Here is a 20,086-nt window from a genome sequence, read left to right as displayed (position 1 = left end):
CGTACGTGTGGTGAAAGTTTGGTTGAAGCTGTGACTTTCTTCTCCCGCTGTGGACGGGAGAAGTGTTGAAGTGTTTTTATACAGTGCAGCAAGTGTACCGTGTATGTACAGAGGTGTGTGTGTGTGTGTCTGTGTGATGGTAGTGGTATGTGTGTGTTTGTGTGCGCATGGAGATGGCATAGAGACGAGACTAAGAGACTTCCTGCCTTTGTGCACGTGTGTTGGTGCAGCGGGTGGTCGAAACTGCAAGCAGAGCGAAAGTCAAGACCCCCGTTTACAGGAATACAACATGGGTTACGCTTGCTTACCCACACGACCATGATGTTGACTAACTTGATTAAAGGTCAATAGTCATAACCTTCACCACAAACTGGCCAAGTAACTTTTTCACTCAGTCCCTGCTGATGTTTACAGTGATTTCAATCCATCATATTTCTCAGGACATTTTCACATACTTCAATTTCTGAAAAAACAAACATTCTTTATATTATGTGTTACACTCACAGCCAGTCATTTCCTGTTTAGCTGTAACATTGCTGATTCTGAAGTATGGGCCTGTACGTAAATTCAAAAGAAGTTCCATATGACGTCAATCACTTTCTGACTGCACTCCTTTAATTTGTTTGCACATAGAGTAAGGGCTCAGAAAGTGACTTTTTCGACCTGAATGCCAAAACATTCAAAGTTGACCCATTTTGCATTCCCCACCCTACCATGAGACATCCATGTCTTCATCACTGTACTGTTGAGTTTGATATAATTTGAAAGCTTACAAACAGGCTTGTCAAACTGTAAAAAATGGGTCAACTTTGAGCACCTCTATCCTGAATGTTTTGGCATTCAGGTCCAAACTGTCACTTTCTGACCACTTCCACCATGGCCAAACATATATGAAACGATGTGTTCAAATCCAAAGGGGTGCAGACACAAAGTGATTAAAATCATATGGACCGACCCAGAAGACATTCTCACGAGGAAAAAACAAGAATGTATGTACTGTGTAAGTGCTCTGTCGAGAGATTTTGTGACAGCTCATTGTGTAAACGTTGTTTCAACGAGTGTCACGACTTTTCATTTTCCATTGGTTTTGTCTGTTACCCACACACCTGGTTTTCATTTCCCAATTACTGGTCATGTATTTAACCCTCTGTTTCCCCCATGTCTTTGTGTGTGTTTGTTTATTGTTAAGGTCGGTACGTTTCTGGCTGGTTTGTTCCGGGTGCTGTGTTCACCCGTGTTGTATGGCAACCATTATTGTTCGCACATTGGTTTTGTTACTTTGTGCTATTTTCTCTAGTAAAGTGCGTTGTTCACTCATCTCTGCTCTCCTGCGCCTGACTTCATGCACCAGCTACACCCACCACCTGACAACGTGGCTGCAGCACCCACAACATTACACCTACTTTTTTGTGATGTCTCACAGAACCTCAACCCTGGACTGATGGAAGAAAAGTCCCAAAAATTCCTCAATGTAAAGTACTCCTCAAATTAAAGTACTTTACATTATTATTACTGTAGTTGTCCTCCAATGAGTCAAGATGACCTTCAATGATTCATTCAGATATCTGGTCTGGGTCTCAACATGGCCATTATGTAACGTTTTTCTCCTTGCCCTGTCAATTGGCTCTCTTAGGGTCCACATTGAACTGGCACATCACGAATGAATTGCTTGCCTGACAACACTAGTCAGTTGATGTGTCAGTCCAACACTGAAAGGGGGAAGGCTGAGCTGAACTACTGTATACTGAACAAAAATATAAACGCAACATGTAAAGTGTTGGTCCTGTTTTTCATGAGCTGCAATTAAAAATGAGTATTTCTGTCTGTAGTAAAGCCCTTTTGTGAGGAAAAACTCATTCTGATTGACTGGGCCTGGCTCCCCAGTGGGTGGGCCTATGCCCTCCCATGCCCACTCATGGCTGCACCCCTGCCCAGTCATGTGAAATCCATAGATTCGGGCATTATTTATTTATATTTATTTAAATTGACTGATTTACTTATATGAACTGTAACTCAGTAACATCTTTGAAATTAGTGCATGTTGCGTCATATTTTGCATCAGTATACATGGGGCTGCATCTGACTGAGAGGATGTGGTTATAACAGCCTACATTATCTCTGGTGTGATCATACCAGTTTCATACTAGATGCAGTAACCTACATACAGTAATTTCAAAACATAGATGAGAAAGAATTGATAGGATTATCAGTTACGTTTGCAACTGATTGTTTTGTTTTGTATTAAAAGTACTGATCATGGGTGAGCAGGCAGGTCACCCGTGATACAAGTAAGTATTCAAAGTCCATCTATGTCTGAGGACTTCCGGAGCGGAGTATGTGAGCGGAGCAGAGCTGGAGCGAGGAGCTGAGCGTGGAGCGTGGAGCGACTTTCCCAAAGGCTGGAGCATCGGTCTTCTCGCTGCTCCAATTTCACTCCAGTAGCGCTCACTTCACGAGCTCAGGGCATGCATTTGTAGTACTTGTGTGCTGCTTTAGCTCCTTGCTTTAGCGACTGTCATCTACTATGCTACATTTTTCATAAAGGAACGAGGTGGGTAGCTAGCTAAGTGTGTCATTGTAGCAAAGCATTTACAAACAACAAAATCACATCTCTTAAAGGTTACGTCCATTTTTGTTCTATGATCTATAAAATTCAAAAGGCATGGCACATCTGAGCAATCTTTTTGGCAGGTGCACGGTAACATTTGAATAAAATGAGAAAAAGAAGAAACCCGCACACCGCTCTTGATGTTATCACTGTTCTTTAATAAGCTTTATGTATCGGCCACACGGCCTTAAACTTAAGCACGCTTTCTCAAAACACTGTTTCAGGCCTAGAAACCCAACAAAGAACTGGTACCCATTTTAAGCCCAAAAGCAAATTCTGTCCTATAGTTAACAACTCGATTAATACCTATTGTAGACTGGTCGAACAAGAAGCCATGTCAGTATATAGGAGAAAAACAAACCACATTCAGAAGAACCTCACCAGGACAGAAGAACAGGCACTTAATGAACTAATGAAAGATTCATCTTTGGTTATCAAACCTGCAGACAAGGGGGTTATTTTAGACTGAAAAATACAAAGAGATTCAGAGACAACTCAGTAATGAACGTTTCTATAGAAAATGGATTGTTGATCCCACACAGGTGTTCCAATGGGAGATACACTCTAATCTGGAGCCTTATTAAATAACCTTATCTCAAAACCTGAATATGAATACCTTTGCTGCAAATGTGCCATATGTCCATGCCTGTACATTTTGGCGAAATTACACAAACCTAAAACAAGTTAATTATCCAGGCAGACCAGCGGTTGCAAGAATAGGCTCAATGCAAGAGACATTGTCGACCACAAAAGTGGCCCGAAGGGTGTTTAGCATCCCCATTGGCTCTGCAAGCGCCGAGAGGGTATTCTCCGCTGCTGGCCTGCTCTCTAAGCGCTGAGAGGGTATTCTCCGCTGCTGGCCTGCTCTCCAAGCGCTGAGAGGGTATTCTCCGCTGCTGGCCTGCTCTCCAAGCGCTGAGAGGGTATTCTCCGCTGCTGGCCTGCTCTCCAGACACCATCACAAGAGCCTGAAGCCACAGACTGGCAAAACTCATGTTTCTAAAAATGAATTCAAAGGCACTGTAGATGGAGCGTAATAAGGCATATTTCGTTTATTTTGTATTTGATTCTTAGTAAGTCATGTGTGCAATTTGTAGACTATAATGATTTAATACAAATAAATGTTGTTTAAAGCCTGAGTGCTTAATGTCACTGCCAGCCTAATGTGTATCACTCGCGAGTGCTTCACAATTTGTTTATTTATAGGCTATAGCCTTGACATAATTTAAATAATATAGCCCAAGTAATTCATTTTCGTTCCCTGTCTGGATTTTGACCTATTTAGTGTTTACTGTATATGCTGTTGATATGACATGCAGCCTAATTGAAATGATGAGCGCTTCTTATAGTCACGTTTTACAGTTGTTAATTAAAAAACTTTTCATTCAAATCATATGGTTTGGTTTCAATACTAAAAAAAACAAATGGTAGGTCCAGGTAGTCACGAAAATAGATGGTTGTTGTGATTTTAATGAATGGAGCGAATTTGGAGCGGTAGTTTTTTATTCTTTGAGCGAGGAGTGTTTTTTAGTGGCGCGGTTGTAAAGGACATTGAGTGATGAGCGGGATTTCAGAACGCTCAACTCCGCTCACATAATCTAGTCGGGAGATGACGTTTAAACCAGCCACTAGGGGCAATTATGAGTAGTGTTACCTTCAAGTAGGTTCTGTTTTTGCTAGGGTGTTGTGGATGCATGTTCGAATCCAGCGACAGAAAGTTGTTTTTGATATTTTGGGTTTAAGCCTATCCCAAACCTTAACTCTTACCTTAACCATTCGGCGTTAATGCCCAACCTTAAGAATTCAGAGTTAATGCCTAAACTTAACCCTAACTGAAAAAATTCGGAGTTAATGTCTAAACTTTTATTGTACTCTTTTAAATGTATTTTTGGTGGGTAGATCAGCTTTAATATTCTGAATAGGTTGTATATATAAAGTACCAGTCAAAAGTTTGGACACAGCTACTCATTCAAGTGTTTTTATTTATTTGTACTATGTTCTATCTTGTAGAATAGTGAAGACATCAAAACTATGAAATAACACACATGGAATAATGTAGTAACCAAAAAAGTGTTATACATATCAAAATATATTTTATATTTGAGGTTGTTCAAAGTAAACACCCTTTGCCTTGATGACAGCGTTCCACACGCTTGGCATTCTCTCAACCAGCTTCACCTGGAATTATTTTCCAACACTCTTGAAGGAGTACCTACATATGCTGAGCACTTATTGGCTGCTTTTCCTTCACTCTGTGCTCTAACTCATCCCAAACCATCTCAATTGGGTTGAGGTCAGGTGATTGTGGAGGCCAGGTCATCTGATGCAGCACTCCATCACTCCCCTTCTTGGTCAAATAGCCCTTACACAGCCTGGAGATGTGTTGGGTCATTGACCAATGAAAACAAATTATAGTCCCACTAAGCGCAAACCAGATGGGATGGCGTATCGCTTCAGAATGATGTGGTAGCCATGCTGGTTAAGTGTGCCTTGAATTCTAAATAAATCACTGACCTAAATCACACCTCCTCCTCCATGCTTCACCGTGGGAACCACACATGCAGAGATCATCTGTTCATCTACATCCGTTCATCCATTCACCTCTCACAAAGACACGGAGGTTGGAACCAAAAATCTCAAATTTGGACTCATCAGACCAAAGGACAGATTTCCACCGGTCTAATGTCCATTGCTCCTGTTTCTTGGCCCAAGCAAGTCTCTTATTCTTATTAGTGTCCTTTAGTAGTGGTTTCTTTGCAGCAATTCGACCATGAAGGCCTGATTCATGCAGTCTCCACTGAACAGTTGATATTGAGATGTGTCTGTTACTTGAACGATGTCAAGCATTCATTTGGGATGCAATTTCTGAGGCTGGTAACTCCAATGAACTTATCCTCTGCAGAAGAGGTCACTCCTGGTCTTCCTTTCCTGTGGTGGTCCTTATGAGAGACAGTTTCATCATAGTGCTTCATGGTTTTGCGACTGCACTTGAAGAAAATGTGAAAGTTCTTGACATTTTCTGGGTTGACTGACCTTCATGTCTTAAAGTAATGATGTACTGTCGTTTCTCTTTGCTTATTTGAGCTCTTCTTGCCATAATATGGACTTGGTCTTTTACCAAATAGGGCTATAATCTGCATACCACCCCTACCTTGTCACAACACAACGGATTGGCTCAAACGAATTAAGGAGGAAATAAATTCCACAAATTAACTTTTAACAAGGTACACCTGTTAATTGAAATGCATTCCAGGTGACTACCTCATGAAGCTGGTTGAGAGAATGCCAAGAGCATGCAAAGCTGTCATCAAGGCAAAGAGTGGCTACTTTGAAGAATCTCAAATATAAAATATATTTTGATTTGTTTAAGACTGTTTTGGTTTACTATATGATTCCATTGTGTTATTTCATAGTTTTCATGTCTTCACTATTATTCTACAATGTAGAAAATAGTAAAAATAAAGAAAAACCCTTGAATGAGTAGGTGTGTCCAAACTTTTGACTGGTACTGTAGATTTTTTTTTAATCAATTAGTATATTTGAGTTTAACCATAATGTTTGTTGTAATATTTGTTCTGTTTTTTTCCTGATGGATTAAAGTGAAATTGCAACAAACTTTGTATGGTTTATTTTAAAAATAGCCATATTCTGGAGTTTATTTCATTTTAAAATAACTGAAATTGAGAGGTTGTAATCTGAATAAAGGTAAAAAGGCCATTCTTGAACATGAGGTGAGACATTCTTACTAATCTGCTAGAGAACTAGTTCGGATTTAAGTATAACTTTTGTATGACTGAAGCCTTTAGTGAGATGTCTAAACTTAACATTAAACACCAAATATGGTGTTTTGAACAACTTCAAAATTTGACGTTTGAGAAACATGGATGAATGTCTAATTCTGACATGAGACTGTGAGAGCTTGTAGGGGTGATACAGCTGCCCAGAGGGCAACACCTCAGGTCAGCAGGCTGACACAATACTGGTGCACTGGTCGCAATGTTAGCTACCGCCGGCGACATCGTGATACAGTTGCCCAGTGGGAAGCACCTCAGCCAGGTCAGAGGCACATACTCCCACTCCTTTCGACACACCCAGTAACCTATACGAAGGTCGCCATATTGGACAGCAGCTACACATACTTGCTTCTCATTTTTACATTTTTTAAATACATTTTTTTTGTACATACTTGCTTCTATTCACCTAGGTTTTAGAAGAAGTACACAGGATGTAAAATGTTTGTCCTTCAAGAAACGTCCACAAGAGGTCTCCTCAGATCAGAATAGCAGCACATTGTATGAGGTCGAGGATAATCATTTTCATCAAGTCTTATTTGCATGTTTGAATGACACTGACAGTTGTACACTTTGATATGACTGACATAACAGAATGGTTGAATGAGCAACTGGCTGCATCCTTCATTAATCACCTGTTCATTGGTTATTTTCACACATCTGTTGTAGCATAAGCACTAGAATTTTGACTTCAGCAAAACGTCTTTGCCGAAGTCTTTTCATACTAAAGTGATACTGTACATGAAAAGGATATTACAACTGTAGCCTATTTACAATCAAACACTGATGTGGATTCTTATTTTAAAGTGAGTAATGATCCACCCTACTGCCATAAGCAATTGTTTGTTGACATGCTGTGATTTCTAAATGTATATTTTCTCAATGGGTTAGCCCACAGTGTCATCACCGTGAACTTTGACATAACTTCCTCTGATTACTGTGTACAGTATATTGCTCCAAGTCCCGCCTTCAGATTGGGCGTGCGTTGGTAGCGCAGGTGTGATTGTATCCATTCTACTTATCTAGAGATAGCCTGGCCTTGAGGTTAACTCCCTGTTGTCCGCGTTCGATCCTGATAAATTAAATAATTCACTAATTTACTTCAAGTCCACGAAGTTGCGGTTCCCCTGATTTTCCCCGCAGCCAGGTGTGTTCGGAAAGTTTAACGTTCCAGGATACCTGAAAGTATAACTTTCCGAGATACCTGTGAAACTACGGTTTTAAATGAGGATCTGATTGCCACGGACAACATCGAACACGTCGGAGACATTGCCTGACTAAAATAACAACTCATATCGAGGCTTAAAGCAAGTCGTTTCTGTACGAAGGATCATCATGAAGAAATCAGGATATTCAGGTAGGTGTGCCATTTGATGGAATATTTATTATGGATACTCCTGTTGTTGTTATTACTTTGCTGTAATGTTATTCTAACACTTTACATTGTTATTTTACAGTTGTCCATCTAAATGTGCACAGTATCAGCTTCAATTATGTAACTTTAGGTTACTTGTAAATATGTAACTTTAGGTTACGTGTACGCGCGTGCGCGTAGGTTATCTGTGTTGAGGGAAAGTGAACGTGCCCCAGAGAGATACATGTACATGGGCATGCGATAATGATTTATTTTCCTGTACTCTAAAGGTCAGTTATGATTGCCACCATGATCCCTGACTGAGTCACTAAGCTCCAACCACTTCACAGTATCCCACCATCCCACCTTAACTGTCTAACTGTTGAGTGATATACTGTTTCAACACATCTTGCTGTTCTGTTGATTGTGATGAGTTATTATATATTATAAACTGTGTGATTCGAGCCCTGAAATTCGATTGGTATGACAAACATTTATTTTTACTGCTGTAATTACGTTGGTAACCAGTTTATAACAGCAATCAGGCACCTCGGGGGTTTGTGGGATATTATGGCCAATATACCACGGCTAAGGGCTGTTTTTAAGCACGACGCGACGTGGAGTGCCTGGATACAGCCCTTAGCCGTGGTATATTGGCCATATACCACAAACCCCGAGGTGCCTTATTACTTAAAGGTAGTTGATCATCAAGTTACCCTTGTTGTCAATTTCTCCTTTCAAAGAGCCACACATGGAGCCAGGCATGGCAATTTCTATTAGTCTTTGACTAAACAATGTCTGACTATTGACAATAGTTAAGTCTGACTGTATTCTTGCTGTCAAATAATTCACAAGATGTTTGAAAACTTTGTCTGGGATGGCAAAGTACTAACAAGAGCCGTTAGTGAACCCACCTGACCGCTAATCTGTTGGTATAATGAGAGGTGCTTCTCAAGGTCTGGAGGTCACACAATGGCCAAAGATACTTCATGAAAAGCTCAAGAAGAATATGATGTTTACTTGCAGTATGGTCTCTGTGTATCATTCTATGTAGATTAGAGATGAATAATACATTAATGTGGTAGAGTGTGTTTCCATTTGAGATAATGTTGTCTCTTGACAGTTTGGTTCCAAATACAGTTGATTGACAGGTTGATGGTCCTCTCACCACTGCTTCCTCTCCACTGCCCTGCAGCAAGACAAGGTTTATGTCCTACAACACTATATTTTTGTTTCGCCAATGGACGGATGTGTACATGTCATCTTCTCCATGTACTTACTATGACTGTGATATGTGGTCGTCCCAACTAGCGATCTTAATATGAACGCATTAACTGTAAGTCACTCTGGACAAGAGTGTCTGCTAAATGAATAAAATGTCAAATGTAAATGTAATGTGGTCTACAATACACAGCCCTCATCAGATGACTTAATATCTGGTCTATAGGGGATGATGATTGGCTAACAGATCGTCTGCTCTGGTCCTAAATGTCTGCCGTCAGAATGTGTGCCAGTGAGGTGCCATACATGGGTGGTGGATTAGGAAAGTTACTCTCGAAGAGCCTTGGAGACAAGGTGTTATATCCATCCATCCATCTGTCTATGATACTCGGCATGGAGACAAGGTGTTATATCCATCCATCCATCCATCCATCCATCCATCCATCCATCCATCCATCTGTCTATGATACTCGGCATGGAGACAAGGTGTTATATCCATCCATCCATCTGTCTATGATACACAGCATGGAGACGAGGTGTTATATTCATCCATCCATCCATCCATCCATCCATCCATCCATCCATCCATCCATCCATCCATCTGTCTATGATACTCGGCATGGAGACAAGGTGTTATATCCATCCATCCATCCATCCATCCATCCATCCATCCATCCATCCATCCATCCATCCATCTGTCTATAATACTCAGCATGGAGACAAGGTGTTATATTCATCTATCCCTCCCTCCCTCCCTCCCTCCCTCCCTCCCTCCCTCCCTCCCTCCCTCCCTCCCTCCCTCCCTCCCTCCCTCCCTCCCTCCCTCCCTCCATCCATCCATCCATCCATCCATCCATAATACTCAGCATGGAGACAAGGTGTTATATTCATCCCTCCCTCCTCCCTCCCTCCCTCCCTCCCTCCCTCCCTCCCTCCCTCCCTCCCTCCCTCCCTCCCTCCCTCCCTCCCTCCCTCCCTCCCTCCCTCCCTCCATCCCTCCATCCATCCATCCCTCCATCCATCCATCCATCCATCCATAATACTCAGCATGGAGACGAGGTGTTATATTCATTCATCCATCCATCCATCCATAATACTCAGCATGGAGACAAGGTGTTATATTCATTCATCCATCCATGATACTCAGCATGGAGACGAGGTGTTATATTCATTCATCCATCCAGCCATCCATCCATAATACTCAGCATGGAGACAAGGTGTTATATTCATTCATCCATCCAGCCATCCATCCATAATACTCAGCATGGAGACGAGGTGTTATATTCATTCATCCATCCATTCATCCATCCATTGTCTCCATACTCAGCATGGAGACAAGGTGTTATATTCATCCATCCATCCATCCATCCATCCATCCATCCATCCATCCATCCATCCATCCATCCATCCATCCATCCATGATAATCAGCATCGAGACAAGGTGTTATATCATCCATCCATCCATCCATCCATCCATCCATGATACTCAGCATGGAGACGAGGTGTTATATTCATCCATCCGTGATACTCAGCATGGAGACGAGGTGTTATATTCATTCATCCATCTGTCTATGATACTCAGCATGGAGACAATGTGTTATATCATTCCATCCATCCATGATAATCAGCATCGAGACAAGGTGTTATATCCATCCATCCATCCATCCATCCATCCATCCATCCATCCATGATACTCAGCATGGAGACGAGGTGTTATATTCATCCATCCGTGATACTCAGCATGGAGACGAGGTGTTATATTCATTCATCCATCTGTCTATGATACTCAGCATGGAGACGAGGTGTTATATTCATTCATCCATCTGTCTATGATACTCAGCATGGAGACAATGTGTTATATCATTCCATCCATCTGTCTATGATACTCAGCATGGAGACAATGTGTTATATCATTCCATCCATCTGTCTATGATACTCAGCATGGAGACAATGTGTTATATCCATCCATCCATCCATCCATCCATCCATCCCTCCATCCATCCATGATACTCAGCATGGAGAAAAGGTGCTGTATTCATCCATCAATCCATCCATCCATCCATCCATCCATCCATGATACTCAGCATGGAGAAAAGGTGTTGTATTCATCCATCAATCCATCCATCCATCCATCCATGATACTCAGCATGGAGAAATGGTGTTGTATCCATCCATCCATAATACTCAGCATGGCTGGTCATTCTCCCTGTGTTGTCTCTCTCCCCTCCTGACTATGTTTAACCTCCATGTGTGAACACCTGCTGTAGCCTGTATCTGTACGTAGCCTGTATCCAGCATCACGTTTCACCCTTAATGGTGGTTCACTCACTCACCCACTCTTTCACCCTTAACAGTTTCTCAGTCACTCACCCACTCTTTCACTCTTAATGGTGTCTCACTCACTCACCCACTCCTAGAACACACTCTATTTGCTTTAACCTACAACTTCCTTTCTCTGAGACTGCACCCCAAATGGCACCCTATTCCCTATATAGTGCACTACTTTTGACAGGGGCCCATAGGGGCCAGGCCATTTGGGGCGCAACCTGAGTCTCCACAGTCTCTAACCCTAAGCCCTTGGCTCTGTGCTGCTCTGTGTAGTGTACACAACCCATTCCTATTGAATGTCTCCTTTCCCAACAACTCCCTTCCCACAGTTTGCATCGGAGCAGGGAGTGCATGTCTGGTCATGCCGTCGTCATCTGTCCTGTTTGTCTCCCGCCGGAACGTGTGCGGAGCTGCTGTCACATTCTGGGCATATTTGTTCAGCTCTGGAGACAGGATATTGACTAATAACAAAGACCATGGTGGGGGTGTTTGGAGAAGGTCGTCTTCATGATCAGTGTGGGGGTGTTTGGAGAAGGTTGTCTTCATGATCAGTGTGGGGGTGTTTGGAGAAGGTTGTCTTCATGATCAGTGTGGGGGTGTTTGGAGAAGGTCGTCTTCATGATCAGTGTGGGGGTGTTTGAAGAAGGTTGTCTTCATGATCAGTGTGGGGGTGTTTGGAGAAGGTTGTCTTCATGATCAGTGTGGGGGTGTTTGGAGAAGGTCGTCTTCATGATCAGTGTGGGGGTGTTTGAAGAAGGTTGTCTTCATGATCAGTGTGGGGGTGTTTGGAGAAGGTTGTCTTCATGATCAGTGTGGGGGTGTTTGGAGAAGGTTGTCTTCATGATCAGTGTGGGGGTGTTTGGAGAAGGTTGTCTTCATGATCAGTGTGGGGGTGCTTGGAGAAGGTCGTCTTCATGATCAGTGTGGGGGTGTTTGGAGAAGGTTGTCTTCATGATCAGTGTGGGGGTGCTTGGAGAAGGTCGTCTTCATGATCAGTGTGGGGGTGCTTGGAGAAGGTCGTCTTCATGATCAGTGTGGGGGTGTTTGGAGAAGGTCGTCTTCATGATCAGTGTGGGGGTGTTTGGAGAAGGTCGTCTTCATGATCAGTGTGGGGGTGCTTTGAGAAGGTTATCTTCATGATCAGTGGGGGGGTGCTTGGAGAAGGTTGTCTTCATGATCAGTGTGGGGGTGTTTGGAGAAGGTCGTCTTCATGATCAGTGTGGGGGTGCTTGGAGAAGGTCGTCTTCATGATCAGTGTGGGGGTGTTTGGAGTGGGCTACCATCAGACATGGGGGATTTGACATCAGAACTGAAACTGTGTGTGGAGATACTGTACAGGGATATGGGTCTGTGTGGGGATGGGATATAGATGGCGTGTGTGTGTGTCTGCATACTGAATACACACACACTGTGAGCTGTATGTTTCTCTCAGTATTATTTTACAGTATTTTAGAATGTGTGTGTATGTGAGAGAGTGCAATGTGCATGTTTGTCTGACTGCATTCATCATAGACTGTAAATTAGGGTGTTCACTTCACACATGCTAGTGTCAATGTGTGAGTGTCTGGCCCTGGTAGCTGAGCCCTGTATGTGGAGCTGCTCTCTGCCTTGTACGCCACTCCCTCAGCCTGGCGGATCAATCAGTAACCTGCACATGAATAACAACCACACAAAGAAGAGGCTAGGACACACATACACACACGCGCACACATGCACGCACACCCACACACACACAGGCTCATAATTTACAGAGCCCACAGCACTGATTTACTCATAATAGGGTATCGCTGGGTCTGGTATGCACTTTCAAGTCCAACCCCACACACACTACTACTACCTCTCTGACTTATTGCAAGCACCGCTCTGCATTATGGCTTTTAACATTGTTTAGACAGGCTTTGATTTGCTGTGTGTAAAGGTATTGTTAGATGGAACTTGAAAGTCAACCTATAAACTCTGTTGAGACACACTATTTGCCCTGTCATCTTGTCAAGTATGCCTAGGATGTCCAAACCATCAATTTTTGTGTGAGAGAGGCCTGTGTGAGAGAGGCTTGTGCTTTAATGGATTGTAGGTACTGTATGTGCCAGTGTCCTTTATCTTTAAGAGTTGGGGGGGATTTTAGGACTCCTTTAGGTATAAAAAATAAAAAATCGTTTGGCCTTGTCATGATCGTCGTTGTAAGCATACTCAGACCAAAGCGCAGCGTGAAATCGGTTCGACATCTTTTTTTATTATGTGAACCGCACAAAAAACAATAAAGAATACACGACCAGTGAAGTTCATGCAGTGCTCACAGGCAACTACACAGAAACAAGATCCCACAAAACACAGTGGGGAAATGGCTGCCTAAATATGATCCCCAATCAGAGACAACGATAAACAGCTGCCTCTGATTGGGAACCATACCAGGCCAACATAGAAACAAAACACCTAGATAGGAACACCCCTCCTAGTCACACCCTGACCTAACCAAAATAGAGAATTAAAAAGGCTCTCTATGGTCAGGGCGTGACAGTACCCCCCCCCCCCCCCCCAAAGATGCGGACTCCGGCCGCAAAACCTGAAACCAACTGGGGAGGGTAGGGGGGGTGACTAGTGTCGGTGGTGGCTCCGGTGCGGGTCTTTCCCCCCGCCCAGACCACGGGTCCAGCCAGGAAGCCGGGTAGAACGCCGTGCCCGGACTGGACCTCGGCGCAGAGGAGGGCCCCGGCCATGGAGCTGGGTTGAACGCCGCACCCGGACTGGGCACCGGCGCCGAGGAAGGCTCCGGCCTTGGAGCGGGACTGGACGCCGTGCCTAGACTGGGCACCGGCGCAGAGGAAGGCTCCGGCCTTGGAGCGGGACTGGACGCCGTGCCTGGACTGAGCACCGGCGCAGAGGAAAGCTCCGGCCCTGAAGCTGGACTGGACGCCATGCCTGGACTGGGCACCGGCGCAGAGGGAGGCTCCTGCCCTGGAGCTGGACGTCCTGGACCGTGGACCGTTGCAGGAGGTTCCGGACTGTAGACCGTCGTAGGAGGTTCCGGACTGTGGACCGTCGCAGGAGGTTCCGGACTGTGGACGTCGCAGGAGGTTCCGGACTGTGGACCGTCGCAGGAGGTTCCGGACTGTGGACCGTCGCAGGAGGTTCCGGACTGGGGACCATCGCCGGAAGCCTGGTGTGTGGAGCCGGCACAGGTGGCACCGGACTGGTGACACGCACTTCAGGGCAAGTGCGAGGAGCAGGCACAGGACGTACCGGACTGGGGAGACGTACTGGAGACCTGGTGCGTGAAGCTGGCACAACTGGTACCGAACAGATGACAACCACCGCACGGTGAGTGCGGGGAGCTAGCACAGGACGTACTGGGCTGTGGAGGCGCACTGGAGACCTGGTGCGTAGAGCCGGCACAAATTGTACCGGAACGATGACACACTTCGTATGGCGAGTGCGGGGAGCTGGCACATGACGTACTGGCCTGTGGAGGCGTACTGGAGACCTGGTGCGTGGAGCCGGCACAGTTTTAACCAGACATCCTCCCAAGTCCAGAATGTCCTCAGGACAAGTACGGAGAGCTGACTCAGGTGGCAGCAAACTGATGACACGCTCCTTAGGGCGAATGTCGTGCATCATACACCAACACAACAACTCTCTCATTTCTCTCTCCTCCAGTTTCTCCATCAACTCACTGACGGTCTCTGATTCTCTCCGTTCACTCTCCTCCAGTTTCTCCCCCTTCTCCCAGACTGGCTCTGGTTCACTCCTCGGCTCCGCCGACCGCCCCGTGTGCCCCCCCCACCCCCAAATTGTTTTGTTTCGGGCTCTCTTTTGAGCTTTCGTGTCCTGACATGATTTCCTCCCAAGTCCAGGATGTCTTCTCCTCCTTTATCTCCTCCCAAGCCCAGGATACCTTCTCCTCCCGGGCACGCTGCTTGGTCCTGTTGTGGTGGGATCTTCTGTCATGATCGTCGTTGTAAGTATACTCAGACCAAAGCGCAGCGTGAAATCGGTTCAACATCTTTTTTTATTATGTGAACCGCACAAAAAACAATAAAGAATTCACAACCAGTGAAGTTCATGCAGTGCTCACAGGCAACTACACAGAAACAAAGTCCCACAAAACACAGTGGGGAAATGGCTACCTAAATATGATCCCAAATCAGAGACAACGACAAACAGCTGCCTCTGATTGGGAACCATACCAGGCCAACAGAAACAAAACGCCTAGATAGGAACACCCCCCCTAGTCACACCCCGACCTAACCAAAATAGAGAATAAAAATGGTTCTCTATGGTCACGGCGTGACATTACTGCTATTAGCCAATAGAAACGCATTGAATAACAGATTCAGACATGGAACAACAGATAGTCAAAAAATCAATCAATCAGGAAATGATTTATTTATATTTTTTATCTATATTTTACAACCAAACTACTTCCATATATAGACTACCGGTCAAAAGTGTGCAAAGCTGTCATCAAGGCGGCTATTTGTAGAATCTCAAATATATAATACATATGGATTTGTTTAACACTTTCTTGGTTACTACATGATTCCATATGTGTTATTTCATAGTTCTGATGTCTTCACTATTATTCAACAATGTAGAAAATAGTAAAAATAAAGAAAAACTCTTGAATGTGTAGGTGTTCTAAAAATTTCAGACGTGTCATGTGAGGCTTGTGGGTTTCTTAGAGCAAAACAACATGGGAAACTCACCTTTCATAGAGGGGTCAAATTAGCCCAAACTGTTACAGACGCTACAGACAGAAGTTGGCAGATCGACGGTAACGACTTCAGATGAGTCCCATGGGGAATTCTGGATGTCTCAAGGTCTGACAAACACCACTGTAGCTAGGCCACCTTCCACCACAGATACGGATGTGGTGGATTGAGACGCAGCCCGTGCAAAAAAAAAAAAGATATCTCTAGCTTAAACAGACGGATGTTGACGGGGATGTTATTATTATGCTGATGAGATGTCCGTGGGAGCCCAGACATGAACAGGGTTTAATGACGTAGTTTATCGTCACATCAGAAGGCCTGGTCAGCTTTAAGACTTCTTCTGGATGTTGAGTCTTGTATGGAGAAGAATAGATGACAGCTGAGCTACAATCCGTTTTTCATTCTCCCACTCTGAGAGACAGAGGGAATCTGTCCTAGACTACGGCCAGGATTCAATCCGAGTCGTGTTGTAGATCACTTGACATGTACTGGTAATTTCCAATTGGGCTGACATCTGCACCGTTCACCGTAAATGTGAAAACATTGCCTTTAAGTGCTGCATCTCTATCTATACTGTATATAGTGTCCCTCCTTTCCCCCTGGTCCTGTGATCTACTCTACACACAGTACAGGCCCTAGTCTACAATTCCTACCATATGCTGTGCTCTATACTGTATGGAGCCAGGTCTGAAGTGTCCACTCTGTGTTTATCTGGGACTCCAGACAGGAATGCAGCTCTGTGATGATAGCTGTCTGTCAGGGGTATGAGATGATGCCAGGGGAGGGGTTGACTGAGGAAGAGCTGTAACAGATTATGTTAGTGTCTTCTATAGTACATAGTGACACATACTGTATGAGGCCAAAAAGCTTTGTCCATCTGTCTGTCTTTTTGTCTCGCTCTCTGTGTCTCACATATCTTTCTTGGTGTCGCACGCATGCATGCATACACACACTCACACACACACACACACACACACACACACACACACACACACACACACACACACACACACACACACACACACACACACACACACACACACACACACACACACACACACACCCTTAAGGTTTTCAAGACCGGGATTGGAATTAATTGTTTAGTGGTCCCAATTCCACATTTTTTAATTCCGGGAAAAAAAACAAGCCAACATAAACAAACACAAAACAATATGTTACCCTCAAACCTTAGATGACCCTGTAGTTGATATACTGTAGATAGCCCCCTGGGTGAGTTTTGTTGAGTGAGAGAAAGGCTTGTGTTAAAAGTTTTCAGTTTTCGTAAAACCGGTTTTCAAGTTTAAAGGGGCATTATACTCTGAATAAAATTCTAAGTTTGTCAGATGTTTTCTAATGTCCAGATGCGTCCACATCCCATGCCATCGGCTGTGTAGATCCAACTACTGAATATGTCTCAACACCAAATGAATGGAAAATATGAGCACCACAAACCAGAAAACTAGACCTACAAGGAGCTTATCTTTTCCATTCATTTTAGATTGTGGCATGTAGCTCAATTTACACAACAGAAAGCCTGGATGTCAACTTATCCCGACAGAACACCACTTTTGGGTTATGAAAACATCTGACAAATGTAGATTTTGAGTGGAATGTCCCTTTAACAGCATGAGCTTTATCAGTGCTCACCGGTCTTATTGCCATTTAGAAATTAATCTGAGCCTGGTGCGGTCCAGAGTCACGGTCAGTACTATTCACAGTACTGTTCACAGTCTACTCACGGTCAGTACTATTCACAGTACTGTTCACAGTCTACTCACGATCAGTACTATTCACAGTACTGTTCACAGTCTACTCACCGTCAGTACTATTCATAGTACTGTTCACAGTCTACTCACCGTCAGTACTATTCACAGTACTGTTCACAGTCTACTCACGGTCAGTACTATTCACGGTCAGTACTATTCACAGTACTGTTCACAGTCTACTCACGGTTAGTACCATTCACAGCACTGTTCACAGTCTACTCACGGTCAGTACTATTCACAGTATTGTTCACAGTCTACTCACGGTCAGTACTATTCACAGTACTGTTCACAGTCTACTCACGGTCAGTACTATTCACAGAACTGTTCACAGTCTACTCACGGTCAGTACTATTCACAGTACTGTTCACAGTCTACTCACGGGCAGTACTATTCACAGAACTGTTCACAGTCTACTCACGGTCAGTACTATTCACAGTACTGTTCACAGTCTACTCACGGTTAGTACTATTCACAGCACTGTTCACAGTCTACTCATGGTCAGTACTATTCACAGTATTGTTCACAGTCTACTCACGGTCAGTACTATTCACAGTACTGTTCACAGTCTACTCACGGTCAGTACTATTCACAGTACTGTTCACAGTCTACTCACAGTCAGTACTATTCACAGTACTGTTCACAGTCTACTCACGGTCAGTACTATTCACAGAACTGTTCACAGTCTACTCACGGTCAGTACTATTCACAGTACTGTTCACAGTCTAATCACGGTTAGTACTATTCACAGTAGTGTTCACAGTCTACTCACGGTCAGTACTATTCACAGTACTGTTCACAGTCTACTCACGGTCAGTACTATTCACGGTCAGTACTATTCACAGTACTGTTCACAGTTTACTCACGGTTAGTCCTATTCACAGTACTGTTCACAGTCTACTCACGGTCAGTACTATTCACAGTACTGTTCACAGTCTACTCACGGTCAGTACTATTCACAGTACTGTTCACAGTCTACTCACGGTTAGTACTATTCACAGTACTGTTCACAGTCTACTCACAGTCAGTACTATTCACAGTACTGTTCACAGTCTACTCACGGTTAGTACCATTCTGTGTGGTCATTACTCAAGGAAGGAGACTTCCAGGTAAAGACCTTATCTGGGCTCTGTGGGCTGTGAAAACACATGAAAAATGACCATCTCTCCAGTCAATTCCCAGCCTCTGTTTCACAGGCCAGTTGTGAAACTGTGTAAACTCTGCATGGTGTTTGCAGCATACTCTGAACATGTGTAATGAGGGCCATAAAAACACAATGGGTCAGATGGATGAGTTGGGGGGAGGAAGGAGGGAGGGATGGATGGGGGGAGAAGGGGGGTGGGGGGGAGGAGGAGGGTTGGGGGGAGGAAGGAGGGGGGATGGGGGAAAGGAGGGAGGATGTAGGGGGATGAGGGAAGGGGGGATGGATCGTGCTCAACTCTGCCCTCCTGCTCAAACAGGGACTAGCCTTCTTTACAAATATAGTCAAGAAGGATCAAAGCCCATTGAGGTGTGTGTGAACGTGTACTACAGGGTCACAGGGTTTAAACTGCAGGTGGCCCTCTCCCCCCAATCCTCTTGTTTTCTCTCCTCAGTCCTCTAGAACCAATAACTCATCATTTCACGAGGCCTACACTTGACCGGTCAGATCACTCAATCACACTACACACTGATTGTTCTGAAGCACAACTATTCAGACACTTCAGTTCACTAATAACAAAGGACTGGGGAAGTACCAAAGGAAGCTTTATTTAACTAGGCAAGTCAGTTAAGAACAAATTCTAATTTTCAATGACAGCCTAGGAACAGTGGATTAACTGCCTGTTCAGGGGCAGAACGACAGATTTGTACCTTGTCAACTCAGGGATTTGAACTTGCAACCTTTCGGTTACTAGTCCAACGCTCAAACCACCAGGCTACCCTGCCGCCCCTGATACATGGATGTTGAATCCTATGTGACGTCTAAGAGGGAGTCAACAGCCATGTGGCAGGGCTATTTACCACCATGAAACCTACATACCACCATCATAAACCTGACATATTGTAACTGATTTGTAGCAGTCCTTCAGAGTTAAGAGGGCCATTCTAGCTTTGTGTGAGGAGATTCACATGACACCTGTATGAGGCCACACCTGTCTCTGAGTAGAGTTGTGGAGAAGGACACACCTGTCTCTGTGTAGTTGTGGAGAAGGCCACACCTGTCTCTGTGTAGTTGTGGAGAAGGCCACACCTGTCTCTGTGTAGTTGTGGAGAAGGCCACACCTGTCTCTGTGTAGTTGTGGAGAAGGCCACACCTGTCTCTCTGTGTGGTT

The 20,086-nt window shown here is 44.3% G+C and overlaps 1 protein-coding gene across 1 annotated transcript in view; it reads left to right on the top strand.

Annotated features, from left to right (window-relative positions):
- The first annotated feature begins 7,418 nt into the window (after positions 1–7,418).
- Positions 7,419–20,086, top strand: part of septin9b (septin-9) — a 116,599-nt gene continuing 103,931 nt past the window's right edge. Inside the window, exon 1 of the mRNA XM_045719945.2 lies at positions 7,419–7,756. Within this exon, the coding sequence (XP_045575901.2) occupies positions 7,735–7,756 (22 nt within the window). The 5' untranslated portion in view covers positions 7,419–7,734. The remainder of the gene's footprint in view (positions 7,757–20,086) is intronic.

The sequence above is a fragment of the Salmo salar genome, chromosome 06, assembly GCF_965601325.2.
Source record: "Salmo salar chromosome 06, fSalSal1, whole genome shotgun sequence".
Classification (NCBI taxonomy): domain Eukaryota; kingdom Metazoa; phylum Chordata; class Actinopteri; order Salmoniformes; family Salmonidae; genus Salmo; species Salmo salar.
The sequence above is the reverse complement of the archived record's forward strand: the minus strand, read 5'-3'. Positions and strand labels throughout refer to the sequence as shown.